The 11686-nt window shown below is 35.7% G+C and overlaps 1 protein-coding gene across 9 annotated transcripts in view; it reads right to left on the bottom strand.

The window, feature by feature from the left end:
• Positions 1-3521: 3521 nt before the first annotated feature.
• ANKRD17 (ankyrin repeat domain 17) overlaps positions 3522-11686 on the bottom strand; it is a 183160-nt gene continuing 174995 nt past the window's right edge. For 8 of the 9 annotated variants that reach the window (XM_045392500.3, XM_045392501.3, XM_045392507.3 and 5 more), the window contains 4 exons: positions 7132-7380; positions 5649-5827; positions 5239-5403; positions 3522-4580 (listed from right to left, as the gene is read on the bottom strand). In XM_045392500.3, coding sequence (XP_045248435.2) covers positions 4521-4580; positions 5239-5403; positions 5649-5827; positions 7132-7380 — 653 coding nt within the window. In that variant the 3' untranslated portion in view covers positions 3522-4520. The remainder of the gene's footprint in view (positions 4581-5238; positions 5404-5648; positions 5828-7131; positions 7381-11686) is intronic. The other variant, XR_012434875.1, reaches the window with a different exon arrangement.

Genomic DNA, 11686 nt, shown 5'->3' with positions numbered 1-11686 from the left:
ACTGAAATCGTTTGTCAATCCTCTTTGCAAATGAACTTGTTCAATGTATTAAAACATTTTTAAAAGTTCAACATTTATAATTAGCTTATTCCAGTCTTTGATATCAGTGTTATGTCAGTTAATTTCTCAACTTTAAATTCCTTAAGAAGAGACTATGTATTACATTTTCTTTCTGCAGTCTCTGTAATTCTTAACTATCATGGTGCCAAACACAGGAATGGAGCTTGCTATGGACTGAATGTTTTTGTCCTCCCCAGATTCTTTTCTGAAACCCAAAGGTGATGATATTTGGAGGTAGGGCCTTTGGGAGGTAATTGGTCTTAAAGGTAGAGCTCTCGAATTGGGTAAGTGCCCTCATAAGAAGAAACAAGGCTGGGCATGGTGGTTTACGCCTGTAAATCCCTGTGCTTTGGGAGGCTGCGTGGGGAGGATCACATGAACCTAGGAGTTTGAGGTTGCAGTGAGCTATGATCACGCCACTGCACTCCAGCCTGGGTGACAGAGCAAGATCCTGTCTCTTAAAAAAAACAAAAACAAAAACAAAAGCAACAAAAAAAAGGAAAAGACAAAAGCAAGATGACCTTTTTCTGCCCTACATGAAGAAATTGAAAAGGAGACAGCCATCTGCAAACCAGAGAGAAGGCCCTCAACAGAAAACATAAAGACGGGCATGTTGATGTTAGACATCTTAGCTTTCAGAACTGTGAGAAATACATTCTGTTAATCTCCTCAGTCAATAGTATTTTTGTTGTAGTGGCCTGAATTAAGTGCTAATTTGATTATGGAGTATCATTATCATGTAATCATTTAGGCTTCTCATTTCCCAAATATGCCTTCTGAAATGTTTGTCAAACTAAATGACTATAGCTTACTAGGGTATATATAAAACAACAACAAAACACCTTTAAGAAATAAACTATTTGTTAGTGATCCCTTAGAATCATATTAAGATTTCAGTTTTTCTTTCTTACTTAAGGCATTACTTCTCAAAACCAAGGCTACCTAATCTAGAATTGGCTTTTTTCTCTTTATTGAAAGACATCTGCTTGCCATCTTTCTTATGATTGGTTTTCAAGCATTGAAAATGCAAAGTTGGCTTTTGTTTTTCAAAAGTGTGAATTCATTTAAAAGCAGAAGTACAATATGCAACCTCCTACACCACAGATATTAGGTTTATACTTTGTTACGTTATAAAGGTATTCCGTCAAAGCCACAGTGGCACATTTTCCTTTACACTTAATCCAAAATTCAAGTGATCGTATTTTTGCAATCAAGGTGTGCAACACACTAAGACTTATTAAAGCACTGATGATGCTCCCATCTTAAATTCCAGTCACCTGAGTTAATCAAATGCTGTGACTTAAGCAAGCCTTTATCAATAGGATATGTATTTCCAAAGACATTAAGGAACATTCGGAATTTAGTGTCAAGGACAGCAAACATTAAAAGTGTAAGATACCTGCATAGATTCATTTACTTAAGTAAAATATATTGAGAAAGGGATACTGAATCTGTTCATAGTGATTAAAAGCAGTGACTTGGTTTTCCTTTGCTATTGTAATCCTTTTGAAATAATCCTGATTTTAAAATCTGTTATTAAAACAATGTTTTGGTACATTTTAAATGTTCTGTAATGCCAGAGCTGTGGGAATAAGTGTTATGAAAAACATCAACATGAAAATAGATTTAATAAATTAGAGGATCTGAAGAGATTTTTATAACTTTGAGTTTTCCTGTTTAGTCTAACACTGTACTGTTTTAAAAATAATATAGGGTACAAAATTTTTACAAAATGTGTATTTAGGTTATTTGATTCAAAACACAGATGGACTATTATTTTTGTGAAGAAAAAGACAGGATTAGTTAATAAGCTATTTACCTTTTCCAAAGAAGAAAAATGACTATATGTATAGTCATTTACAAAAAAATTAATTTTTGTGTACCAATAAAAATGACTCGACTTTTCAGTAATGGGTAATAGGAGGGGAAATTTCTTTTTTATAAACACTGAAGTCAGTGTTTGTAAATATGTTGATTATGTTGAAATGTATGTTGAAAAGGCATGAAATGTGGGATTTTGTTGGGAATGGATGGTATAAACTGATTATACAGTAACTGAGATATTAACTACTTGGGGATTTAAGGTGTGAACTAACCCAAGTGTAATGTCCACGAGTTAAATCACTTCTTAAAAGAATGATGTAGTCTGCATATACACATACCACATATTTTCAAAATTAAAAAAAAAAAGACCTTCATGGTCTCAAAAAATTATGTTTTTTTATTGTTCAAATAAAAGTGCACTGCATTACATCTGAAATATAAAAAATGTATTTGAAAAATGTTCCTAGTACAGACTTCTAAAACCATGGTATTGTACTAAACAAGCCTGATCCCCAAAAGTAAATATGGAGCATTTCAATCTATATGCCCTGGCCCCACAGTTTTGAAGTCAAGAAAACACAGGGGATTTCCCCCCTTCTTTTTAAATAAGATATCTCAACTAAGAAATTCAGTATTGTGAAACAACACAACTCACGTATAGTAATAAATATTGGATAGCATCTGTTCTCCAACAGGATTATCTCAAATAGAAAATAACCCTAGTTAACACAGGGAAGAATTAAGAAAAAAAAATTTATGTATAGAATAGTGGCAAGTCATATATAAAATACTTTGGTAAATAACATTATTACATCCCTTTTTTAGTAAAGTGCTATAATTTTATTTCATAGCTATATTTATTTGTAGGCTGTCTTTTAGCTCTCCCTTTAAATTTGGGCATATTAAACATAGGTGGAAAAACAAATTTATATATTTTAAGACCACTTCTTAAACTAAAAGATATGAATGTACTGTTTACAAATTTCTGGATATGTTTGAGAAGTCATCTTTCTACTCTTTACTCAGGCTTTACTCTTTACTCAGACTAAAGAAATCATTTGATTTACTTGACAACCAAGGAACCATATTAATATCATCAACTCTGGGTGATTTATATGAATTTTAGTTAGTGTTTATGCTTTACCAGTGTGAAATTTTATATCTAATTAAAAAAAAAAGACAAACTGATATATACATTACTTGATTTTTATGCTTACTTTCTTTTACATTTCAACCATATAATTAATTTTTCCATGAGACAGGGTAGGACACATAATCTTCTTGGATACATTACTGTTTATTGTTTCAAGTGGATGGAATATATAAATCCCACTGAGTAGTTTAGTGTGGCCCTGTATCTTATATAAACAGGTTAAATGGAGACTTTATATTGTAATCTGTGTATTTATGTATCTACCATAAATTGTCTTTGTGACAAATGCAAAATTTCTTTTATTACTTGGCTCAAATTAACTGTTGATCCTTTTCACTTATAATATACAAGTGTAAAAAAGCAGGAAGCCTTTAAAATTGAAAAAAGAAATAAGATATTTTCCACTAAATTACTGCAAATTGAAATTTTTATGTTGACTGTTGATGACTGAAAAGCCAATGTTAAGAATCAATATCATCCAATATAAAATAGTACATTGAATTGTTTAATAAACAGAATATTAAGAGCTTGTATATGCTGACTGGGAACAGTGGTGGCTTTTTAAATTCTCAGAAAGTTTAAACATTTTATAATTAGAAGAAACCACTGGTGATGATGAAGATGGTCCATCTCGGTAGCAGCCATTACAGTGAAAATCTTGACAGAACTTTTTCACTATCAGCAAGATAATTTTACTGGTATTAGTGGTAAAGGTAAGGAGAGAAAAAAGAATGACGAGATAAGTGTGTATTAGTTTTAAAAGTGAGAAAAGGTAATAAAACAACATGGAAAAGCCAGAAATTTCTTCTTCTATATGTGCCTTGCTACAAATAAACCAAAAAGAAAGCAAGATGGGTATTTTAAAAGCCAATGTGGGGAAACATCCAATGATAATGCCCATTATTTTACTTTATACTTAAATTACACAAGTAGAAAAGTTATGCTTATTAATAGTTTAATGTATGAAGGAAACATCCAGATTTCTGAATATGAAGGTACATATCTCACATTAATTTAAGTCTACATAAAGTAGAGCCTCTATACTGACATATTGAAATTTACTTTCTGCTTAGCCTTTTCTGTTATGTAAACAATTGTACATTTATTTGCCATTCTAAAACTTCAGGATCAAGTTTACATAATTTTGCTAAATTTCCGTGTTTGCTCAGAAGCAGTTTACAGTACTAAAACCAACCAGCCAAAGAACAGCTTCAACAGAAAGTTATGTCCGAAGGGGAAGAGGGAAAGAAAAAAAGAAAAATGATAAGAAAAATGCTAACTAAGGTAAAACGGATGATGATGGGGAATGGGCAGTCACAAATGTTCACAGAAAATAGGTCAGTTAGTAAGATCTTCTGCAAAAAGCCTACACACTTCAGTCAAGCACATCAGTAGAATGATTTGGGAGCATAATTTTTGTTTTCGGCCACTTGTGATTTCCTCCAAATGAAAAGGAATCTGCAGGCTAACAAGCTGATCCTCATCAGCCAAGCTGGTTCATATGCACACTGTTCATGTGAGGTGCCCAGGGTCCAGTCCACACCTATGAATATAGAGCATGCATTTTACAAAATATATATCTAGCATATATTTTATTAAAATAAAACTTTTAAAAACTAAGGAGGTACTCTTCAATTTGCAATATACTAGGAACTAATGGGAAAAAAATGATAAAACCTTTTTTCTATTATTTTCCTACCTCTTATCCCTCAAACAGAATCTGATTTACAACCTTTAAAAAAAAATCATTACCTGAGCATTTACAGATTCACGGTTGTGGAAAAAAAATAAATCAAAGATATTAAACATGCACTAAGCTAAAATATACAACCATTTATGTGAATTCTCAGAGTTATTTATAGCACCTTTAATAAATACCCTCTAGATGGTTCTTTTCACATAACTAGTAAACTTTAACATATAAAATCATATGATAGTCACTTTGCAACTTAAAATCTTTCATTTATTACCTGCTACCCAGTAGAATATACAATACCTTTCATAATATTAGCCCCAGACCTGCCTTTGGTACCATTTCCCACAGCCCTCTGCTGTACTGCAGCTATATTAAATTTCCTTTAATTTCCTCAACTGCCCATATTCATCAGACTTTCTTGCTATTATGAGTTACCTGAATCCTATTTGTCTTTGCATTTCTTAAGCACAAAATAAATGTTTGTTCACTCAATGATCAGCCTTACCGTTTGAGGGCCATTATTTTCCGTGGAGCTGGAAACCATCTTTATCAGTGAGTTCCAAGAAGGGTCTGCAGCATGAGGGCCATTAAATATGGGTCCTCCAGCACCATCAGGGATAGGTGCTACTGGAGGAATCATTGCATTCCCATACACAGAAAAAGGCATACCCTTAAAAAAGGAAAACACACACATTAACATCCAAGTCATTGTTCATTCTTCCCAATATAATCAATAGCCTTAAAATTGATATTTTAAACTTCACCTCATCCTGGCAATGTGTAACTTATCTAAGAAATCTAAAAATTATTACCCATTATATAATTTAACATTAGATTATACATATGCCTACTATATTCAAAATATTTTCTCAGAAAATCCTCCCTTAAATAACTAGGACAAAATCAGGACTTTACCCCAACTTTAGGAAAGTCCATGTAGCCTGCAGGAACATGCTGATGGAATGTACCAGAAGGAGTTACAATTCCTGTACTCTCTCGCTCCATTGCCTGATGTTGTGAAAATACTCCTGGGTCAGACATCGGTCTGTGGATCATAGGATTTCCCATCCCAGGGTTACACCAGTCTACTTTGTCTGAGGGCAAACAAAGAGGCAAAACAAAAATAGGTAATATTTAAAATCAAAATAAAATATTTTGTTTTTCTAATATTTTCCACATTGAACCGTAAATTATTTCAATATAATAACCTACTTTTATATATTTACAGCAATATTTCTATGATTTGTACGTAGTGACATAATAGCTTAATGAAATAATCTAAAAACTTGGTGTTACAAAACAAAAGAAAAAAACCTAAGTACAACCTAAAGGGACTGAAAGGAAATATTAATATGTCCCTAATATGATGAAAGGAAGAAAAGAACATGCTTGCATTAGATATTTTCACAAAGCAGTAATAAATAAATGTAATGAGAAAGGTCACATGGTGGACAGAGCTCTTAAGTGATTAAATATTCACAACAACAAAAAAAATAGGAATACAGATCTTTTAGAAATGACTATGATGCTGGGCGTGGTGGTTCATGCCTGTAATGCCAGCACTTTGGGAGGCTGAGGTGGGTGAGTCACTTGAAGTCAGGAGTTTGATACTAGCCTGACCAACATGGTGAAACCCTGTCTCTACTAAAAATACAGGCCAGGTGCAGTGGCTCACGCCTGTAATCCCAGCACTTTGGGAGGCCGAGGCGAGAGGATCATGACGTCAGGAGATCATGACCATCCTGGCTAACATGGTGAAACCCCATCTTTACTAAAAATACAAAAAACTTAGGCGGGCGTGGTGGTGGGTGCCTATAGTCCCAGATACTCGGGAGGCTGAGGCAGAATTGTGTGAACCCAGGAGGTGGAGCTTGCAGTGAGCCGAGATCACGCCGCTGCACTCCAGTCTGGGCTACAGAGTGAGACTCCGTCTCAAAAAAAAAAAAAAAAAAAAAAATCAGCCGGGCATGGTGGTGCATGCATATAATCCCAGCTACTTGGGAGGCTGAGGCAGGAGAATCACTTGAACCGGGGAGGCGGAAGTTGCAGTGAGCCAAGATCGCCCCATTGCACGCCAGTCTGAGCAACAAGAGTGAAACTCCATCTCAAAAAAAGAAAAAAAAAATGACTATGAAAGTTAAATACTAAATTAGCCGGGCGCGGTTGTGGGCGCCTGTAGTCCCAGCTACTCGGGAGGCTGAGGCAGGAGAATGGCGTGAACCCGGGAGGCGGAGCTTGCAGTGAGCCGAGATCGCGCCACTGCACTCCAGCCTGAGCGACAGAGCGAGACTCCGTCTCAAAAAAAAAAAAAAAAAAAAAAAAAAGAAAGTTAAATACTGTTTACATTATAGTTAAATGCATAAAGTTAATTTCTAGAGAGCAGGATAGAATATCCTACCTTGATTGCCACCAATCCCTTCAAAGGACCAGATGCCACTATGCCCTACTGATGTAGACAAATTGCTCCCAATAACAGATGGAGCTGACGTTCCAGTTTGCCTGATACGTGCAGAACGTTCAGTCCCAATAGGGACTGGAACTTTCCTGTCCTGAGACACATTGCTGGGCTTTTCTGACCCTAACGGTACTGACGATGGGGCAGGAGATGGTGCACGAACTCCCGAGGATACTGACTGTGCAGAAGAATCTAGAGAAGAGACATTTTGAAATAAAATACAGGTCATCTATAGAACATGTAATTTTATGAAATCAAATCTTAAATTCAGGAGATGTTTTAAATACACTCAGAAAAACAAAATGTAAAAATAATACTTAAATAAAAATTATGCATATTAAAATTTGGCTAAAGTTCCATGACTTCAAGGTAGAATATGATGTCAATGCTGCATGCTGCAAAGTGTTCAACTACCATTAAACTAAGTAATATTCAAATGAATTAACCCTTGACATGAAGTAACATGTAGCAGTAGAGCAATAAGACGTTTAAATTAAAAAACAAACCAACAACAACAGAATGGAGATGGGTAAGAATCACTGCCTGTAGTGGCAATCTCCAAACTGTATTCCTTGGGAACACTTGCTCTTTGTGTTATGATGGAAAAAACAAAGAGATTCAGCTATCTAATAAATTTGGAAAAACCTAGCTTAAGAAAAAGAAATACGTTTCTTTGTTATTTATTATTTATTTATTTATTTATTTATTTTTAGAGACAGAGTCTTGCTCTGTTGTTCAGGCTAGAATGCAGAGGCACCATCGTAACTCACTGTAGGCTCAAACTCATGGGCTCAAGCGATCCTCCCACCCCAACCTCCTGAACAGTTGGGACTACTGGCATGAGCCACCATGCCCAATTAAAAAAAAAAAGTTTCTTCAAATTAGAACTTTACAGAACATTATATATGCTGATAAAATACCAATAAAAGGAACATTGCCTAAATCTGTTTTATTTTATCTTGTGAGTACTTCATAGAACACGCTTTTGGTAATGAGAATCTTTTTTACTTACGCAAACAAGGTGGATTTCTTAATTTGAGAATATTCATTAGTGATTCAATCTCTATACATTATTGAGAAAAACAAAAATAATCAAAATTATATTTTATGTGAAAAGCTTAAATACTGGCCGGGCACGGTGGCTCATGTCTGTAATCACAGCACTTTGGGAGGCCAAGGCGGGCGGATCACGGGATCAGGAGTTCGAGACCAGCCTGGCCAATATGGTGATACCCCGTCTCTACTAAAAATACGAAAATTAGCCGGGCGTGGTGGCACGTGCCTGTAGTCCTAGCTACTTGGGAGGCTGAGGCAGAAGAATCACTTGAACCCAGGAGGTGGAGGATGCAGTGAGCTGAGATCGTGTCACTGCACTTTAGCCTGGGTGACAGAGCAAGACTCTGTCTCAAAAAAAAAAGCTTAAATATTAAAGCACATTTAAATTAAAATGGTATAAATAATAAAGGAGTCTGAAGCTTAAAAAATCAAGACTGTTACCTGCAGATTCAACAGAACTGCAGTTGAATTCCAAATAAGCCTATTATGTAAGATAAAAGAGAAAGACCTATAGCATTCCTGTTGACAATAAAATCACTCCAGAAAAAAAGCTATAACCTAAAATTCAAAAATGAACTAAAAGAAAGAAAACAATATGAAGGAACAGCATAATTCAGAATTAGTAAAACGGAAACAATATGACAAAACTCAGGAAAGTGTTAGAAGTAAAAGAATATTTCAGCTAAATACCAAATAAAACCACAGATTTTGCAATTATACATGCAGTAGAAAACAGACAAAAACTACAAGGAATACACAGACTTGTAAACACAAAGATAAATAACAAAAGCTTGTTTTTTAAAAAACTACGTATTGAAAGGCCACACTTAAACCTCTATGAAAAATCAACCCAGAACAACTAACACCAAGACATAGTCAGGGCAGGCAGGCAGGAAGGAAAGAAAGATAAACAAATGAATCCTGCTTTCCCCTAGATTCATCCCTGGGAGCCTACCCTAACCTCTGTGTTCACTCTGGTTTGCCTTTCATTTCCTGTATCCTTCTAGAACCAAAGTAGAGCAAAATTAACAACAACTTTCCACATTGTTTTGTTTTTTACGAAATGGTCTCACTATGGTGCCCACACTGGAGTACAATGGCTATTCACAGGCACAATCACAGTGCACTACAGCCTCAAACTCCTGGCCTCAAGCCATCCTTCCACCTCAGCCTCCTACACATTCTATTTTAATAAACAGAATTAGTAGGCTTGCCTGCTGACCTGCACCATTTAAGAAGTTTACTCTCTGCACAGATTGTGCCACCCTTCTAGTCATAGTTTTTATCAGATGACTCTGTTTTCTGCTCCCTCTCTGCACAACTATTGGATTAAGGATAGGCACCCATCCAAGAATGATCCATTTTAGGCTAGTCAGTAACATGGCCTCACTTGAACATATAAGCTGAGCCAATCACATTCCTCATCAAAGAATGGGGAATTAAAGGGTTAACTGGTTTAATTAATTATGAAGTTGAACCATTGATGTGCATATACAAGATACGATTATGAAGAAGTTTAGGTGTAAAGAGAGCAGAATGCAAGAAACTGACAAGAAACAGACCATGAGTGAGAGACCACAAATCCTCTGAGAGAGAGAGAGAATAGCTATCTCTAAGTCCTGGACGGTTTGGAAAATGGTTCTGCATAGCCTTATATAAACATAGCTTTCCCTGAAATTCCCAGGATGGGCCTATATTCCTTTCCATGAAAAGAACCTAACTAAAATAATTTTCACATCTCTAATTACTATAATTACTTCAATTAGACAAAAAAGCAAAATTTAATTCAGAGCCATGTTATTTAAAAACATCAGCTTATATATTAGAGAAATAGGTTTCAGAGGATGCGGCAGATCTAGGTTTTGTGGGGCCTTAAGCTTACACGATTTTGGGAACCTTTTTTAGAAGAATGCAAAATTGCAAATAAAAAAATCACGTACAGCACTTGGAAGTAGCCCATAAAATGAGGTGGCCTAAGGATTTAAGTTTCATTGACATCGTGGTAAATTCACCACAGTTTAGAAATGATAACAGAGTCCTGAGTTAAACTTGAAAGAGCAATGTGATTTACAAATTCAAAAAGTGGGGCCACTGGGTGTGGTGGCTTACACCTGTAATCCCAACACTTTGGGAGGCCCAGGAGGGCAGATCACTTGAGGCGAGGAGTTTGAGATCAGCCTGGGCAACATGGTAAAACGCCATCTCTACAAAAAAAAATTTAAAAATTAGCCAAGCATGGTGGTGCACACCTGTAGTCCCAGCTACTCGAGAAGCTGAGGCAGGAAGATTGCTTGGGCCTAGGAGGTGGAGGTTACAGTGAGCCAAGATTGTGCCACTGCACTCCAGCCTGGGCAACAGAGAGATACCTTGTCTTAAAAAAAAAAAAAAAGGCAGGCCAAGGTGGTGGCTCATACCTGTAATCTCAGCATCTCTGCATTTTGGGAGGCAAAAGTGGATCTCTGGAGACCAGGAGTTCAAGACCAGTCTGGGCAACATGGTAAGACCTCATCTTACAAAAAATAAAAACATAAAAATAAAATAAAAACATTAGCTGGGTGCTATGGCAAGTGCCCGTAGTCCCAGCTACTTGGGAGGCTGAGGCGAGAGGACTCCCTGAGCCTAGGAGTTTGAGGCTGCAGTGAGCTACGGTCACACACTGCTGCATTCCAACCTGGGTGACAGAGAGAGACTTCGTGAGAAGAAGAGGAGAGGAGAGAGGAGAGAACAAAAAGTGCTTCTACAGTAAAATTACATGAAAAGAAAAGAAAGGAGAAGAACAAAAAGTGCTCCTACAGTAAAATTACACTGCACATTTCTCACAGTTTAGTTCAGTGTTTATTAAACATACCCTGAATTTAATCAGGAAGAAATAGTAGGAAATAAAAATAAAAGGCATTCTAGCAAACAACTAGCCTGTAGTCTTCATAAAATGAATCTTTCTTTGAAAGTTAAAGAAAGGCTCAGAGAATAGTTCTAGATTGAGACTAAAGAAATATGGGAATTAAATGTAACTTGCAATACTAATTGGAATCTTGGATGATAGAAAATAATAAAGTTATTGAGATAACTGATGAAATGTAAATATGGACCATATATTAGATAATAATATTATAAAATGTAAAGTTTGCTGAATTTAAACACTGCATCATAGTTGTCGAAGGGAACATTCTTATATTTAGGAAACTAAGTTATTTAAGGGCAAAAGGGCTTGACGTCTACAACTAACTCTAAAATAGTTCAGGAATAAAATAATATTACACACAGAGGAATATATGATGAGGAAAGGAAGTAATGTAGTTTAATTGGTGAATCTGGGAAAAATATACAAGGGATCCTTGTGGTATTCTTGAAAGTTTAAAATTATTAATTACAAAACCTGAGAGACATAACCAAATGCAATATGTGAGCCTTGAGTGGTGGTTCCTGGTTCAAGAAAGAAACA

The sequence above is a fragment of the Macaca fascicularis genome, chromosome 5, assembly GCF_037993035.2.
Source record: "Macaca fascicularis isolate 582-1 chromosome 5, T2T-MFA8v1.1".
Classification (NCBI taxonomy): Eukaryota; Metazoa; Chordata; class Mammalia; order Primates; family Cercopithecidae; genus Macaca; species Macaca fascicularis.
The sequence above is the reverse complement of the archived record's forward strand: the minus strand, read 5'-3'. Positions and strand labels throughout refer to the sequence as shown.